At 38.5% G+C, this 19,399-nt stretch overlaps 1 protein-coding gene across 4 annotated transcripts in view; it reads right to left on the bottom strand.

The window, feature by feature from the left end:
* The window catches only part of gpc6a (glypican 6a), a 131,579-nt gene that overhangs the window by 21,433 nt on the left and 90,747 nt on the right, over positions 1-19,399 (bottom strand). For 2 of the 4 annotated variants that reach the window (XM_080490176.1, XM_080490177.1), the window contains 3 exons: positions 10,339-10,469; positions 8,169-8,312; positions 5,660-5,689 (listed from right to left, as the gene is read on the bottom strand). In XM_080490176.1, coding sequence (XP_080346302.1) covers positions 5,660-5,689; positions 8,169-8,312; positions 10,339-10,469 — 305 coding nt within the window. The remainder of the gene's footprint in view (positions 1-5,659; positions 5,690-8,168; positions 8,313-10,338; positions 10,470-19,399) is intronic. The other 2 variants (XM_080490178.1, XM_080490179.1) reach the window with 1 other exon arrangement.

Below are 19,399 nucleotides of genomic sequence, written 5' to 3' on the forward strand. Positions count from 1 at the left end.
CCAAACAACCCACAAATGATATGTATTTTGTTTGACCTGGCTGAAGTTAAAAGTTAAAAAATTGCAATGCGTTACAAGCACTTTAACAAGATTTCAAGTTTGCTTGTCACAGCATTAATGAAATATGAAACAAGGTTATGTTTCTAAATGTAAAAACTTTTTACTCAGGGATTCTCAAACTATCGGAGGATGATCCCCCGAATGCAAAGATTAAATCACATTTCACCCAACCGCTTCACACGGCTGTGAATATAAATTCTCCTTGTGCTAGTTATAAACCTTTAATGTGAAATTTGTTTCCATTGTGCTTCAGTTTCAGGTAAAAGAAATGTCTTTATTTTAATGGAAAAATTAAACTTGTATCTTTCACTTTCACTTAGTTTCTTCAAAGTCTCAGAAAGGGGAGAGGCTTCATGTTGGGAAAAGACTATTTCAGTCTGAAAAGTTCAACTTGTGTTGGTGTTGTCCATATCAAAGAATACAATGTAAAGTAGGTTTTGTAACGACTTCCACTGAGTATCGCTAAAGCCTAAAGCCTAAAAAGAGCTTGTGAAGAAGTCAAACAGAGGATAAAGAAACTCCCAGAAAACTTAACATCTCCAAGGTTTTGCATGCGCCACGCTGTGCACATCTCCCAAGTAGCTGTACACCACAATAGGTGTCGAGCTCAACCTTTTCCTCTTCAGCAGAAACCAACATTCTGACATATGAGTTTAAGTTGGTCTTCACTTCAGGCTACATTTTTGCTCAACTGTTAGAAGCTATATCAATAAAATCCCTAACACCTACATGCATGGAGATTACTTTACGACTTAATATATGAGCTGTGATGTCAGTGTGTGAACTGCCAAGTTAGCGAAGGATGAAAATAATGGAAAGGGTGAAGACTCCAGACATATTTAGGCTACTGTGGATGGGGTTTAGCAGATGAAACGAGTAGAGTATGAAGCTTACGAGGCAAGACATAAAAGGGTAACTGCACAGGATATAAGAGGTAAGTGTCCTAAATTAACTGGGAGGAAATAAAACAGGTGGAGGAAGACATGGAATTAATGATTTCCAAAAAAAAAAGTAATGAGGCTGCCCTTAAACATTAATAAGTTAGAAGGTGGCCACATTGATCTGTTGTGTCTGTCCATGAGCATTAGTCCTAATTCATTTTCACTGGCAGGTTTCTGTTGAGTGAGCATGGCTGATTACACATCAGTCACTGTCAGGTTTTCATCACATCTGACAGTCAGAATTGCCTCCGGACAGTAGGATTCATTGCCCTCTATTAAACCATGGAGGTTAGTCCTGCGACAGCCAAGTTCACACAACCCCATCACTTTAAAATCCTAATTAATAGGTAGCAAACGGATCTTTGAAATAGGCCGCCGAGATGTTTGAATGACTCTAGGCTCTTCATCTCTGCTTTGAACTGACACTGTTGTTTCGGGTTTTTTTTTGGAACACCGCTTCAAACAAAGACGCACCTCTCCTCTATGGCCACCAAAACAAGGTTGTACAAACCATCTGACACACTAAAAACTTCAGTGCGATTTGTGACAACGCGGTTGTGTGGTTTCCCCCTCTCATAGACAAAACGCTGTAACAATAGAGCTGCATCGGGACACACCATCAATCTCTGGCTCTTACTTTTCTTCAGCACAAATTCTGTGGGTTCAGGTCCCTGTGTCTGGCACAGTTACAAAGAGCTTGATCTGTATCGTGAAAGTGCTCCCACAGCATGTGTTCAGAGTGTTCAGGCAACAATCTGGGAAAACAAATGCTAAAGAAACTTAAATGCAGAATAATCTGTTCAGCAGACGTTCTTGTTCTATAAGTACCAATTTCTCCCACTAAGTGGTTTAATCAGCCATAACCATTTTATATAAAGAAGTAGTCCACTTCTGACAACTTATAGTAAAAAAAAAAAAAAACTCCCTTTACACCACTTCAATCCAAAAGAGTTTAGAAACTCCAACAGCGCTCATACCCCATGGTTGTTACTGCTGCTAAAACATTAGCTCAGCAGGCGCAGTGTTCTGAATTAGCATGCCAGGGAGATTAACTGGTCTTAACACTTGTTCTTTTTTGCCTGCTGATCCACACAGGCTATTAAAGAGAAAAAAACTATAGAGAAAAGATCTGCATTATGTGCCCGGATTTCATTAGAGCTGTAACTGGATCCATTTTATGGCATGACTCATGGATTTACCCAATTTGGCTGTCTTACCATCGGTCATAATTGGCAGTTGTGTGTACAATTGCGTTGGGTGGAGCGATTTGTCCATGACAGATTACTCTGGCAGGAGGAAATGTCCAGGAGGGAATAGTGTTACCGACAGACATTCAAAAAGCTAAAGGATGTTCGACTCTGGGTTTTGTTTTCATGCATTCGACGCCCAGCGTTTTTCTAAATCTCCATTAAACCCTTTAGTCCTCCCCAAACAATGTCGGTGTAGTCCTCTCAGTAATAACAGCAGCACCCTAAAGTATACATAGGTGGTGCCTATCAATGCGGGATTACGGTGATTGATTGAAGAAATAAAACACTGATCATTTATTTAACACTTTTTCCTTCCTGTGAAAAATGGTCATTGCCAGATCGTTTCCTGCTCCTGGCACTCTGCTGAAACAATGTGAAATGGAGCGTGGAGAAAGGCCTAGCCACTGCTAATGACTGATTTACTTTCTATTCAACTGCATCCCCATTTCAATCGTGCTCAATAACAAACAACCCATTTTGTGGGCTTGAAATTTTCAGAAATTAGCCAAATGAATCAATAATGAAATTACCCTCCGGACATCCATCACTTTCTTTTTTCCTTCGAGCATTTGTGTAATGGAGAAACTGACAGTAAAGCCCTGTCAGCAATGTTAGTTGGCGCCGACAAAGAACCAAGTGATTTCTCTCAGAATTGCGCGATCAGACATCTGCTTATCATTGGCTACATAAACAAAGCAGATAGATGCTGTAGATCCAAAGCATGAAGTTCTTCTCAAACTTCTCACACTATGAATCTGAACACAGAAACAAATGGCAGAGGATCTGCTCGGACAAGGAGCAGGGCCACGGGAATGAAATCTTCACCAGAAAAGATATAAAAATTCAATGCAACATATCTCAGATGCCACACGCAGCCACACGTTCGATGAGAAAAGAGAGTCCCCAGTTATATCCATCACCGTTTCAAATAAATGGTGGTCTTTTTGTAGAGTGAAGATAAGGGTCTATAGGCGAGTGGGCGTCCCTGTGAGGCTGTGCTGAGGCTCAGTGCTACTCTGAGTTGAATGCTAATGGCAGCAGTTAGATAGTATGTATACTGTTTACCATGTTCCCTCACTGAGCTTGCCCTGTTTCCATGTAGGCGTTTCTGTGTTAAACCTAAACACAAACTTTAGCACTTCAATGACATGCGTGAAAAGGTCAAAAATACCGTTACCACCATTTTTCTGGTAGCCATGAATGTGTATTACAAATGTTTTATCATTGTGAATGGTTGTGTAGAGGAATTTCAGTGTGGACCAAGGCGGTGGATGAACTGGCTGAGCACACAGATTTCAGAGCTATGCATCTTGGCAGAGCTACAATATGTATCATGTAACCACAGGAGCTGCCATTGTAGCGCAGTAATTTAAACTAAATCCCCCTTTAACAGTGGTTTGTACCTCGGCTGCCATGAATTCCAAATTTGTTGATACATTTTGCCAAAAAAAAAAACAGTTCACTGTCAACGCAGATTAGTAACACCTTTAGTGTCTGCGATGCTTCTTATGGTACAAAAAGGGACAATGGGATAACCCCGACTGACTCCGGAAGATGCTTTATATTGGATTTAAAGTAGCAGGCAATTCAGTCCCATTGATGAATCAGCAACACAGAAAAGCAAGTAGTGAAAAAGATGTAGCACATCAAAACACACCCAAACATTTGCTTGAAAAGGCAGCGTTTTAGTGCAACATGTATTTGTATTGGCAGTTAATTTCTTTTCAACTTGAGGTCCTGACGACTCTCGGGATTCTTTATAATAAACCCACCAACGCAGACCATACAGCTTTTAGCAGTGAGCCAGGCGATGAAGTGGATTACACAACAAATAACACTTGTGTTGATTTCGGTAGTGATGACATCTGACAGCTTTGCAGTCATTCATACACTTTTTTTCTTTTCTTTCATTAATCATAAAACCTCTTGCTCTGTGTTTGTCTGGTGAAGCCGGCCCTGTTAAATCAAATTAGCACAGATAATGACAAGACGGTCCTGCAGCTGAACCGCAGTGTGTGGCCACTCCGTCACTAACTGAATGTGTGCTGAAGTCAGGAGAAGTCATTGGCAAAGTGATTTTTCGCTGTCTTTGCTAAGTAAACCTTTATTACGTGCAGAGTCGGAATGAACTGAACAAAAAAACCCAGGCAGTTTTTCTTTTCTTTTCTTTTTTCAAGGAGTTGATCTACAGAGATCAATGTCAACAAACACAAAATATGAGTAATAAATCTGTTTGCAAAAAAGCAGGAGTGACCACACAAAATAAACGTCATTAAATGTGTGAACCCATACAATGATAATCTTGAATTTGCAGCATGTCACAGGCAGTATCAAGGACTTAAATATTCACAACTAATGATTGTGTCCGTACTGTTCATAGTGTGCAAATTGCTGAATCACTGTTTAATGTCTTATTATCTGATGCCTGTTAATTTCTTATTAAAATTTAATGGCACTTGTAAATGGTTCGGATTTCTGCTCAATGACACCCCAGAGACTGTCCATAAAAAATTATTTGAAAAGTTTGTGGGAAAGCTTCTATAGCCTGCCTCGACACAAAATCTGAAATGACCATGGACAATTTGAAACAAAATAACAACACAAGCTTATCCCAGCATGCTCTGGGAGAAAGGGACGTTTGTTTGTTGTGAATGGACATTTTGCAAACAAATAGAAAGTTATCTATGAATGAATGAAACTATATGTCTCTTATAAAGCTTAAAAAAACTGACCCCAGGTCAGTTAAACACATACTTTGCATGCAGGTCCAACGTCTCAAAGCCGCCAACACGCCGTGTTAAATAAACGAAATAATGAGAAAGTAAAGGCAGAATCGAAGAATGTGGTTTGGGAATCATACTAAAGCTTTTCTCTGATTATGTTTGACAGATTTTTTTTGTCTCTCAGACCTGGAAACACTGCACACTGCACACAGGGTCATTTCTAAGGTCACTGCAGGGTCGACACCTACAGAGCAAAATATTCAAATTCTCCAATCACCCAGAGTCTTTCATTGGTGTGAAAACTTGGAAGACAGTCAGGGAGGAATTGTAAAACTCAAGCAGGAGGCTGAGATTGGCGGAGTTTCAAACTTACAACCTTAGTTGCTTTCGGGCAATTTGTAACCCATGAACCACACAAGTAGCATATCGAAATCCTTTCAGATGAAACAAGAGGCAGCGAGGCATAATTCTAAATATCTGCTCCATCAGTTTTATAGTTCAGTTGCAGGCAAGGTTACAAAGAAAACCAAATAACTCAAATAAAATAAATAGATAGCTGCGTCACACATAGTCAATCAATATTAACATTGAATAATGTAAAGATGTGAAGTACTATGGGCAGGTTGATTAAAACACCACAAGACAGATGACTTGGTGAAGGTAAGAGGAGGAATGGAGAGCTTACACTGTGTTGCATTGTCCTCCAGACAACCCTCTGGGAGCAGCAGAGAAATGAAGAAGAAAGTGATTTAATTGGACATCGGAGAAATAGAGCGGCCGAGAGAGAAAATACGAGCAGAAGAATGTCTATTAGTTAGTGAAGCAAAAAGTTAAATGATAAATGGTTCCGCTGAAATATTCCATTCACAAGCCTATGAGATTTAGTACCTAAAACCATCTTATTCGCGATGAATTTTCCACTTTGAAATCAATTTTAAATCTGCTGCTATCAAATCTGATCAATGTGTGAGTCAAGACTTGCATACAGAGGACAGGGAAGTTGGGACATTAGTCTGAGGGGGTCTCACAAAAGAAGTGATTCATTCAGTGCAATCAAATCAGCTTAGCAAAATATGCAAAGTCTTTTACTACTTGTGTCTAGCACCGATGCATATGTCAGGATTCTACTTAATCTGCTTCATAAATTTACATGAAGGACTACAGGTAGTGGGTGAGATATGAGTGAAAAGTCTCATCCTGAGGAAAGCCACTTCACTTTCCAAGAAGAGTTTTTCAAATCCTTCACAAGCAGGAGGTCTTAGTGCACACAAGCATACATAATTAAAGATACTGAAACCAGTGAACTTTCTACAAATGTGCTTTTGCCTTTTTGTATCTTCCCATCACAGACTCTGTTTATTGTGTGCTTAGAGATATATTTTGTTTAATCTTTTGAATAAGGCCCATATATAAAAATACAGTGGATTCAAACATAGCATCTCTTTGAATCCTTGAATTATGTCACAGCTTCATATTTTTCCATTTGAATCCTGTTTAACAATTTCAGCAGCGGACGATTATGAACATTTTATTGAAAGGAAACAACAATGCATTCGCTAGTTTAGTAGAGGATTACACAGAGAAGCAGTCTTCAGAGAATAAATTCATGTCATAAAACATTTAGTTTAATAATATCAAATCCATGTCTTTACACAGTCAAGTTATTATTCCACTCCAATGTCTTTCAGTGAACTCTACAGTTAATTATATATCAACAAATTAACATCTGACAATGTTTCAGTTGGATGATGGAAATGCATTTTATTTGCATTTATTTTGACAGGTAAAATTCGATATAATATCTGAGATGTCAGAGTCAGTAGTCTCTGAGCACATTAACAAATCACAGCATAAAGTAAGAAAAAAACCGATGGCTGGTTGAGGTGAGACCGGTTTTAACATAATGTCAACTTGAGGGCCTCTGTGCTGCTCCATATTGATGCTTGACACTGACAGCCTCCTACACAATGTGTTTCAGTAACAAAGGAAGGAGGTGCATTAGACCTTTTATAGCCGCAATTATTGTCTTGAGATATTTCATCAACTTGAAGTTTTGTGGGCGGATGTTGAATTTGCAGCCTCCTCTGGACTCGACATAATCTGACTTCTGGGATAAGGTGCAGTATTTTTATGGAAAGATACATAATAAAGTATGTAACAGGGGATTTATTACCCAGCAGGAGTTACGCTCTGATGGATAACATATGAAGCAACATGTCCGTGTATGGTATGTGAATTCTCTCTTGCCACGAGCAAAGAGAGTTCAGAATCAGAAACATTTTGACTGCAGCAATGGTGGAAGTCATACAGCACCTGTAGGCTACATGGACTCTGTGAACATGCCTCTATTTTTTTTCTGGCCTTTTGGACTTAAGCCCCAGTAAGCCGACCTTAAGCTCAGCATGCCTTCACCAAGTCTGACTCCACCAATAATGTTTCAAAAGCTCCGAAAAATCAGGTGAGCTGTTGAAAAATATGAGAAAAGTGAGAGTTTTCAGTATCATTTACTGGTTGAGATCAGATTTGTTTAATAGAAATCCTGTTTGGGATGCATCTGCCTTATTGTGACTTTGTGAAGTGGCAAAGTATTTGTACCTTGTTACTGTACTTAGGTAAATATTTCATTAATTTACCTGACTATTCTCTTAATGACTTTTCACTTTTACTCCCCATATCATACCCCTCATTTTAAAAAAAATAGGCCAACAGTGAAAATATCAAAGCAGATGACAGTAACATTGATAGAAGATGATCAATATTAATTGAATTATTGTAAATAACCGATGGTAGAAGTTTTAAATGGAATAAGTCATGTTTTGAGCCTTTTTCTTTTTTAGATAGATTCGATCAGAGTCTGTATTAATGCGAATAATTCATATGATACATCAACACTGAGAAACATAGTATTACAATAATTGTAATACTGTACTGTTTGTATATGTATCTGTACATTTTAATACAGGACATGACATTTGACACCCCATCAATCCACCACTGTAATCAATATCACCACTAAAAAAAAGGTTCAAAGCCACTTAAACTCTAATCCTTTATGCATTTATCTTTACTTCTATTTATGTAAAGCATGTCAGTCATTTTGTCAATTCCAGCAATTTCATATGTATGTTATCTCTATTCAGTATACTATGCTGGTATGACTTCCATGTCATTAGCATCATTATCTTTTTCCATACCAGTCTCTCCAGGCTTGTTCCAGCTGCTGTGGTCGGCCTCTCTTCTGGGGTGTAAGGTCTAAATCGACCGCTGAACACATCTGAGATGCCCCGTGTGGACCTGCCTATTCCTAAAGGCTTTGGTTGCCCGCACCCTTGAAAAACCTAAAAAAGAACAGCAGGAGATAAAGTTACCACTTTCAGCATGCAAGCACGTGGAAGAAAGGACACGGCATGCCTGCAAAAGGCTTCCGACATTATTGCAATTATGAGATTTCGTGATTATTATGAGATGCTTTTTTTTTCTCTCTCTCTCTCTCTCTCTCTGGTTGTCTGCAGTTAGATGCTGTATAAACTGAGCTGTGGCTGAGTCAATTTCTTTGTAGAATACACAGCATTTTTGATTGTACAAAAATTGTAGTTTGTCGATACCACTGAGGCTTTTTTTTCTTTCTTTCTTTCTTCCTTGAGAAGCCTTTGTCAATTTGCTCACAGCACCATTTCGGGTGTGTGATTTGAGACAGAAAACTATATGGAGCCAGCCTGGAACCAATGCTGTCCATCAAAGCCTGAGTCGCCTTTTACAGGAAGTGTCATATTGGTGGGAAAAAGGGAACTAACCCCTGATATGTTCCTACTCACGTGCAATGGAAAGCCACTATTATAGAGTGACACTGCAATTTAAAAAAAAAAAAAAAAATCCCAGACATGAAACCATCAGTCTGTGTTGCATTCCTTTGTTTTAGTACAACAAAGTCAATACAAATTATTACATAGTTGAAGGTAAGCAATTCCAATCAATCAGAATTTCCTATTTATCTATATTTGCTGAAAAAAAAGTGAGAATTGTGTGAAAGACTTGTCCTGAAAAGAACTGAATGACGCTTCAAGAAACTCTCCTGAAAAGCTCCCTAAAGGTTTGTTACTTATGGCTGTTTAGACAAGTGCAGGTCTTTTCGTACCTAACCAGTGCACTAATCAATGTGTAACTTATAGAGGTTCATTGTGTGCAACAGATTGTTTTCAGATGGCTTGGTCTCTACAGGCTTTTGGGGCCCAAACAACACATCTCCAAACATCACAGCTCATTATCATTCCTCTCTGGCCCGTCTGCCGGCCCCTGGCTCGCTGTGTGATGGAGCACTCTAATGTGCTGCCTGGCTGTCCTGACAAGAGGATGTCCTTCCTCTAATATTTGTCAATTCTTCACGATGATTACAGTTCCAATATCTTGTACATCACACAAGCAGGGCTGTTTTCCTCAGGTCTGTGCAACAGTGATTCAGGCACGATACAACGTGGCTGATGGATTGCACAAAGCCTGGAAAAGGCCTGCACATAGATAAAATGTGAACGTGAGGAAAGTTGTATATCTCAGGCCAATCTGTGAGCCGAGCACACCCTTGCAGAAGAAAATCCTTTAGCGCATAGAAAATAGGTTAAGTTTTACATTGCAGCCCTCTTGATATAGGTAAGAATGTGACATCCAATTCACACTGACCTTTGTATCTGTGGTGTGAAGAGAGGTCAGAATATGAACGATCAGAATAAGAAGCTGAAGTTGAATATCTGCTTTTCGACAAGGACAGTGCTGCTCGTGGTGTAGAAAAGATACACTGATTGTCCTGGTTTACAATTTCCAACAAATTTCTAAGGACTAATTTGCATTTTGAACTCAAATTGAACGTTCTCCAAGAAATTACCTGAAATTTCAGCTGGCATTACAGTTGACGTTCAGGGGAAAATAAATGATTATCAAAGTTGAAGCTTTGTGTCTCCCTGATGCAGACATCACATGGTTGGTTGATTATTTTTTAAAATGTTCTAAACAACACTTGTAGAGGAGAGGAATATGTTGGAGCTTGTCAGTGTGTTTCTACAACACCCTGAATCTACATCTCATCGCACAGTGAAACTGTTGTCACACATCATAAGAAGCTAAACGGATTATAAAAAACAACAACAACTTTGCCAATAAAATTTCTATGTGACATGATATAGCAAATGCTGTAAATAAGCACATTAATTTACTCAGACACTAATAACATTTTATAATCATTAACTTAATATGTTTAAAAAAACAACAACTTCAAAATAAAAAAAAAAATCACATTAGTATTTCTTTATGCAGGCCATGTTGTAAACGTGACTGAATTACAAATGAATAGAAAGTTCCTTCTGGTTAGAGTACCTTGGCTGACACTTGCATGCTGTTGTCTTGCATGGTCATGATCGCCTCGGAGATCTTGATGTCAATTGGCTGTATAACCGCTTCAATGTTGAAGGGTCCCTCCAGTCTGTCTGCCACCAGCAACATGGCATCTGTCACAACACAGAGCACACATGTCAGCTCAGAGATATTTAACAGCCATATGGAGACACTGCTACTTCTGCTTATGCACACATGCGAGTATGTTCAGTGTCAGTGAGAATGAACAACGTGAAACACAAACATCCCCATGGTTACAGGGCAGCCCGATGCATGGGTGGAATGAAAAGCAAACAGGATGGTGTCCTCTTCAAAATGTGGTGATTACCAACAACTGCAAACACAAAAGGATCTGCCAGAAATGTATGTATTCTCTTTGAACAGCATAAGAAAGAGGTGGAGAAAGTATGTTGTGCCACAGCAAGGACCTCTTAGAAAATAAATGCACTGAGTTCACGACACGCTAAGTCATTAATGTCACTGACCTTGAGAGATAAGATTCATTCATTCACTTGCAATAGGATTTCCCAGTGTTTTATTAAATAGACAACCCCCCCCCCCCCTCCCAAAAAATAAAATAAAAAATAAAATAAAATACAATACAATAAAAACACTCATACATTTATGTATGATGAAGTTAAAAATACCAACATTTGAATGATGTCCAGGTCGGAGCGAGTACTTGAGTAGATTCTTAAATGATACAACTGATTATACTGCATGGGTCACAACACCGAGTCATTGCAACTTGCACAGAAGATTAGGATAGTTTTTAATGATTAACGCCCCCACTGCTGCATACTAGTGTCAAACTCTGTACTCAATGCTTCAGCTAATATAAGCTACCGACGCTAAACACTCGGGTACTATGCAAGACTTGAAACAATTTAATGATGAGAAAGAAATCCCAAACATAATCGTAGCTATAGTTTAGAAGGACAAGTATGCAACTACTTTGATTCGTAAGAATTCTTTTTTAGTGAAAGTGGCAGCACAGGTTTGTAGTTTGTCAGCCTCACAGTGAGAGCACTAGAGTTTGCTTCTATCCTGTAACCTTTAGATATGATGTTTACATGTTCTTCCTGTGTCTCTGTGGGTTATCTCTGCCTTATTCTAATACATATTCCTCCCACAATCCAATTATGATTTTGTTCAGTGCCGATTTAAAAAATACCACCATGAACATCTCCGCGGCCTGTCACTCAAAGTGGGTTTGGCTCCACCCTCCCAAAACTCGGACAAAGTGGGTATAAATACCATATTGTGCCGTTGCATGAATCAACTCTTCAGATCTTTTCATTTCCTTTAAAATAATGTAATATTAATTCAGAGCATATGCTGCCAGCTAAATAAGTCTGGAGTGAAATAAAATGCATTTGACATTTTCAATAAACTTTCATATCTCTCAAGAATTATTTAAAAGTCCACCAAAGTCTTGTTTGAGGGGTTAGCAGTGGTTCAGTGGGAGGAAGCAGATGTGAAGAGAGCTGTGACTTTTACAGGGATGTGGAAAACCACAGGAACATTGGGAGTAGAGGGGCATTCATGATGACACAAGGGAGCAGGGACACTGTTACTTTTCCAGTCTTCAACAATAGTCGGAGGACATGTGTAAATCATTAGATCGTATCTCACATTTGAATGCCGGGCAATGACTTTCCTTTAAGTCTGGAGGCTGTAACAAAAAGCTACAGTGATTATACACCCTGCTGTGTGGTGCTAAAAAGACTTCCGCCATCCCTGCTGCTTTAAGCCAAGGCTCAAACCATTGGCAAAGTCACTGCATAAAACACAAACTGCCAAAAGATTGTCCAGATTTGCTTCTAATACATAATACATCAACAGACTGATCCAAAACACGACTACAGAGGGAAACTGTTTTTTGTTTTGTTTTTGTTATCAACCTCGTCATGATCGCGTTTATTATTAGCATAACAGACAAACAATTGAACATTAGATTATTCTTTCCAGTATCTTCTCATTTATAAGTGAGGGTCTCGCAAGAACTAAAAAAAGTAATTGATTACAGTTATTAATTTAGAAAAAACTGAATCACTCCACGTGTTACAGAAAATAAAAGTCACATGGATATTCTCATCTTGTGCCACTTTTATCTACCTCAGTTGGGCTTGTCCTAATAGTTTTTACATAAACTGCAAACTCAACTCACTTATTAAGTTCAACAGTAGCATCAGTTAGTTGGTGGCAGCTGGATGTTAGCGGTTCCCAAAAGAAGTCGATTTACAATCTCATTGTAACAAGAAGAATGGAAAACAACAGTTGAGGAAAACAACAAACATGCAGACAATATCAGTGTGATCATACACTACTGCAAAATCATTTCCATAATTTATGTTGCTCTCTGGAGGACTGATTCAGTTTAGAAATAATCAAGTGTTACTTTTCCAGTAAAAGGAGTAAAGTGAAATAAGGAATATAAAGACAATGCTCCAGTTAATGCTAAACGTTGTCACAGCAGTTGTGGAGCTCTGCAAAGGCTTACAAATCTAACAAAAGCAACAAATTCCCAAGAACCACAGTAATGAAAACTGTATTATTACTTTTAAAAGAAGCTACTACTGCGATAAAGGGAGGGACATTACACTGAACTTTTGGTATTTCTAACTGAGTACAAAATTTGATGACGTGTATGTTCGTATTATAATATATTTTGTGAGAGTCAATAAATTCTGGTGAAAACATCATAAACCAAGCAAACTAAAAATAACGATTCATTCTCTTTCTGATGTCTCCATCTGGTAAACAACTTCCTGCCAACTGAAAACCTTCATAATATAAATTTCTATCTGAAGCAGCAGCAACTAGATTTTTTACACGAGTGTCAAAGGTTTTAGTTGTTTTGTGTAATGTATCCCAAAAAAACTATATTAGACTATAAACAGACAACTCTGTTTCCATCTCATTTTTGATTCATGCCAGTTCACGATTCAGTTTTAAAACAGCAGCAGTGAGCTGTGAAAATCCGAGTAAAGAGCACTTAAAATCGGGGCAGGAAGTCCTCATCCTTAAATGACAAATGAGGTCATCTGTCAACACCGCCTGCAAATACACGGCTCCTGATTGCTTGTTGGTCTAACGCCCCTGTGGTTCAGGTATGATTGGCAACTGAAATTACTTTGCCGTGGTCAAAAGGTTGCTCAAAAGTTAGTTAATGGAAAGAATACAGACTGGCAGCTGGGAGCAGTAACATGAAGCCTCAGTATTGAAGTGGAATACTTTACACAGCAGTGGCTGCAGTGCAGAACTTTAACTAAGTTTGAACTCAGGAAACTCTGTTATATTATCTTGCATTGTAGCGTTGTGTGGAAAGTTTAACTTGCTCAGAGAAAAACGCTCAGGAGTCTCGTAAAAGTGACAAATCAGATCATTGGGGTAGGTCAGGTACAGCTCGCACGATTATAGTGCAACACACCGGCACCGAGGGAAGCCGATACCATTGAAGACAGTGTTGACCCGTCGATGCAGAATGTGTTTAGCTCTTGCCTTCAGGCTGCCATTTCGCAGTGCCTATCATGAGACCCAAGAAACATAAAGTCGCCCGCCTCTCACTGGCAATCGACAAGGCAGGATACAAAGCTGACCCGCTTGATGAAAAGGAAGTCGGAGGACATGTGAGCAGGGAAGAGAAAGCAGCAGCCAGGAGAGAAGTGAATTAAACACATAAATATCAAATGCCTAAACGTATCGACACTTCATAATAAAGTAATAAAGTCTTAAAGAGCTGTGCGAGGCCTACAATATTATATATAGTATTAAAAGTACATCTAGGGTTAGTGCTCTCGCCTCACAGCAAGATCATCCATGTGAACCACGGATGTCTGATCAGGGGTTCTTCTGTGTGGAGTTTGCATGTGTTTCCTGTGCATGCATGGGTTTTCTATAGGACCACTGGTTCAAAAACATGCACGCGAGGTTACTTGGTGGTTAATTGGTGGTTTAGACGATGAATGGATCCAAGATATCAGACAAATGTTTGGTGTGTGATCAGTTTGTTGATTTCAATTGTGGATGAGAGAACATCTAACAGTGGTATCAGGGGCTTTCCATTGTTAACACTGCATAAACATACGATTGCTTAATTATAACAATACTTATCTCAGATTAAAAAAAAGAAAATTGTTTCGACTTTGATGTCTCACTTTAGAGTTTGATTACTTTAGCAGCTGGATTTTAATGCGCTGCAGACATAAAATGTTTTCATCAGTTCGATAGTTTCATCTGATGTTTTAGTCAATTTGCTGTTTTTAAATCTGGGTTTGCATTTGAACGGATCGTTTTCTGTCAACATGATTTTAAACATGCTCAAAAACTTAAATGACGACTCCCTGCAAGATCATAACAAGATTTCCAGTCACCACAGATCAGATTTTGAATGACGACCAACCCTATCAGATGTTGTTGGAACACTACTATTATTTTGATGGCAAAGCCCATAGAAACTGTTTTGAAAACCATAATATGAATTAATCTATTTCAACTACTATTCCAACTAATATCCATCTTTTTTTTTTACCACTTTTTCCAATTTATGTGTCAAGAGGTGCTGCACATGATCCCAGCAGACTACAGCTATTAAAGCACTGTACTGCCCAAGGTTGAGGATCCATCATGAGGAAAACGGAGAAAGACAGACAATCTAGTTGAGATTGAGAGACAGAGATTTAGATTGACATTGAGAGAAAATAGGAATACTTCACACACATGCAACAGGAGAACATGCTAACCACACACAGAAACTCGAAAATCACGTGTTATCTGTTCATTGTAAAAAAATTTTATAAAATAAAATAAAAAGGCACAGACCTCAACTCTTCCAAAACAACATTCAACGTGTCCTTGTTCTGACAATTTCACAACACAAACGTTGTCAACATGCTCAAGTTTCCCCCCCCCAAAAAAAACTCACCTCAAAAGCTTGATAATCTCACAATTTCATCAAACACAATAGATTTACAAATGATTTAGTATCACTGTCATTCAAATAGACAGCGTCTCCTGTTGGACTGTACACGTTGGGCCTGTGCTTTTAAAGAGCAGAGTGATTAGATCGACAGACAGATTCCTCTTTTGGGTCTGTTAGTGGCTGTGCCTTTGAAGAGCCCTCCTGTTTGTTTACTCTGGAGTCTCAAATTGGGCGTGATGCTTGGTTAGATTTCCATCAGTGGCAGGCTGGAGGTCATCGTAGGGGGCCAACCCGAGTCCTGTGAAGTCCTCAGTTGCCTATGTTTAGCAGAGTACTACTCTAAAGCTTTTTGGGGGGGGGGGGGAAGAAAAAGAAGAAGACAAAAGGCCTCAGTGGAATTCAATGAGAGTAGAGAAGAAATTGGCAGCAATTGTGTTACTCATTCCATGAAAGACCCAAAGACCTAAATGATATCCTCAGTGGAGTTCTGACAACCTATTTTTCATATAGCTTAATGAATATTTGATGGATTTTGAATGAGTCAGCCATATGAATCGCCGTGAGAAAGGGTTACTTCAACATGCTGAAATAACTACAGAAATAATATCACATACAAGATTCTTTCTTTTAAGATGTAGGAGCAGTAAAAAAAAAAAAAAAAAAAAAGCCTTTTAAAGATGGATTTGATCTCCCCAAACAAGAATAGGAGGCCAAGCACATATCATAAGGAAGGTAATGCTTTTTCACTTCTGGCTTAAACTTCTTTACAACCTAAATGGATTAAAAAAAAAAAAAGTTTTTATTTAAAAAACAAAACAAAACACGTATCAGCTGAAAGTTCAGCTGAAAAAAAGAATAAGAGTTGAATTAAGCAAAATAAAGCTAAAATGTTGAGAAAAGAGAAAAGAAAATATCTGAATACATATATTGGATATAAATGTATTAAACCCAAGGTTGCTGTAAAAATCTATGAAAATGATCTCCGAAAATAGAGGTTCGATTCAAAATGCCACCTGACGCTGTAGAACTTCCAGCCGTTCATTTTCTATAACTTTTATCTAAGTTAGAGACTTATGAATCTATGGCCCATTCTATACTAATTTACAGTGGCTACAGAGTTTACAGACATCATTCATCAAATTTCTATGCTGGTTTTCATCCAACTTATGGATGCAGGGTGTTTCAGCCAATCCCACCATACTTTAGGTGAATGCCATTTTACACCCTGGATGGGCTGCAAATCATTCATATTTTTATTTTTAAGCTTATAAAAAGGTAAAAAAAATCTTGCACAATACTGGTTCCTTCTCACTGAGAAAAAGCTTGACTTAAAAATGACATCCTGGAAACATTTGGCACAAGTTCATTATTCGTTTATATCAAAAAATGGACAAAATGTTATTGGATTGCTTTGCACGATGCCGATGCTACTATTTTTTTTAAATGTTTTAATTACAGTTTTTTCAAGTGTGCTGACTGGGATTAAGAGATGCTTTCCAAAGCACAGCACAGAAAAAACTCCAGTGTTTGCATGATTATGAAAACTATAGAGCTGAATTATCTGGCAGTGTGGTGATTCTACAAATTTCACAAACAAAAGTAACAGAATTTAACTTACAGGCGTCCTCCGTGTACGGTTTAGTCAGTTTGGACGAATCAGGGAGAATTTATTTAATAAATTCAGGATTGCGTCTTCTGCAACAAAACAAACTTGCAGAGGTTGTAGACAATACGCCTCATAGTATTGTTTTCGGAAACTATTTGAAGATTAATACATCTGTGTGAAAATGTCTTGTGACAGGACAGCAAATACCAATCGATTTAAAAAAAAAAAAAAAAAAAAAACCCTAAACAAAACAGGCAATAAATAAATACATGAAAGTGTAATGGCATCTTTAAAAGGCCGTATATTCATGAACCCTGCAGTAAGCCTCAGTCAGCTCCTCCCGGCTCGGCACACCTCTGGCATGTTAACACACTATTTTATATTGGCATGGTCACTCTCACCTGCCTCACCCGAAGTGTACTTGGCTACGGGGTGCCATCACAAAGAATACATAATCACACATAAGTGTAGGTGGTCGCATTAGAGGTCACGACAATCACAGCCTATCACATCCACTGCTCTCGGTGAACAACACACTGACAGGCTGGAAGTCCTGGAGAGACTTTGGCTCAGAGGAAACTTTCTGCTGTCTGGGACCCTCAGAGTTCAAACGTGAATATATGAATACAGGAGCTCAAACATGCTGCCAAGAGTACTTGGTGTCTCTTTTACAGCTAAATTCACCTTTCCAGGCACTGCATCGTCCGTCACAGTTCATCAACACAGAAACCATGAGCTTTCACATGCATAATATAAAGAATGTACAAAAACAATTCAATTCCTCCACGTAGTTATATATTTCTTTCTGTGTTGCAAAATAAAAGGGATTCTGGTAATACCTCATAATTTAAAAATAACACTCCTGTATTCCGGAGACACCAGCAACCAGCACCCAAATGCTCTTTATTAGATTATGCTGCTCATGGCAGCCCCATTGTCTAGCTGTAACAGAATTAAACATGATCAGGAGGTACTCTGTCCAAACTCATTAAAAAGACGAAAACGAGTTTAGTTGTTGCCATGGTTTCTCAATGTTATGCAAACCAACACCATCACAAAGTGAGGAAGGTCTGAGACCAGAAAGAGTTACACCGGCGAGGTGGTCTTTGTTTATTGAAAGGCTTTTGTGGATGTTTTGCACCAATGTGGTGAACAAAACTCTGAGTGTGATTGTGACTTAGTAGAACAGAACAAACTACAGATGGAGCAAATTTCTTTTGCTTGTAGATGTGTGTGAAGAGAGTCTCCAAAGTAAAGATAAGGCACAAAAAAGGCCCTTTGTGGCATCAGCCCAGCCTTTATCATGGCACTGTGGCACAGAGCAAATCAATAGGTTGGTGCAATAAAGGAAATTACCTCAATACACCAGCGAAACACACCAGTTCTAGTGTGAGATTCTGTTCTGTGGACCAACATTGTAGAAAAACTGTATTTTTAAGGACATCACACCAGATCTTAATCAAACATTTGACAGATTTAATCCTTTTACGACCACCTATTTTGAGTTGATTTTCTGTGATTATATGTACAAACCTAAATGCCAGCGCTAGAGTACGAGATGGACAATATGTTGTGATATTGTCGTGGATTATTACGAATGGAATGAGCACAAGAAGTCCTACATTGGAGTTTTATCGGACCTCCAGAAACGGACAAAAGTTGGAAATGCTAAATTACTTATTTGTCTTTTACATAGTATCATTACCAATTACTTCAGGGGCCGCAATTCTAACCATGCAGTAAACATGATATTACTTTTGTAGTGAAAGCAACCTTTCAAACAAGCTATAATATGCATATAGTGAAAAATATTAAAACCTATGAAAGACTGGGTTAGCAGAAATAAAATATAAACCCTCCCCGGTGGGGTGGACAGTCCTCAAGGGGTTAACTAAAAAGTGGCTCTGCAGTTGGTAGCCATGCATTCTAAATGGAACCTTTTCATATTGCCGAGAATACACAATATAGAAGTCGTCTTTTCAGCATAGCCGAGTGCATACAATTCTAAAGGGTGGGCATATCACCGAGATTAGTGATTTCACAAACAGAACAGTTGAAAGGCCAATCTCACTTGGCCATTGAGTCAAAACATCTGGCACACCTCAAAATGATCAGTTTGTACCTTATTTTGCCTTCAGAACTACCTTCATTTGTCATACCATAGTTCAGATGAGGTAAAATGAAAATAATATAGACATAGATATTGATATGATAGCGTCACACTGCAGCATCACATGGATGTCGGCTGCAAATCCAAGATGCCGATTTCCAATTGGACCATATCTGAAACGATGCTACATTTCATTGACATCTGGTGACTATGGGAGTCATTTGAATCAGGTGAAATAATATGAGTCAAGCTTTATATAAAAAAAAAAAAAAAAGAAGCTACTTTTATTGAAAGAAATCATCACAAGATGGAAACACTGGTCAAAGAATGATGAGCATAACAGTGTATAGTTGGTGACGAACACATTTTCAGAAATGTAGTTACTATAAAAATGTAAATGGTT

The sequence above is a fragment of the Lipophrys pholis genome (genome assembly GCF_963383615.2).
Source record: "Lipophrys pholis genome assembly, chromosome: 2".
NCBI lineage: Eukaryota > Metazoa > Chordata > Actinopteri > Blenniiformes > Blenniidae > Lipophrys > Lipophrys pholis.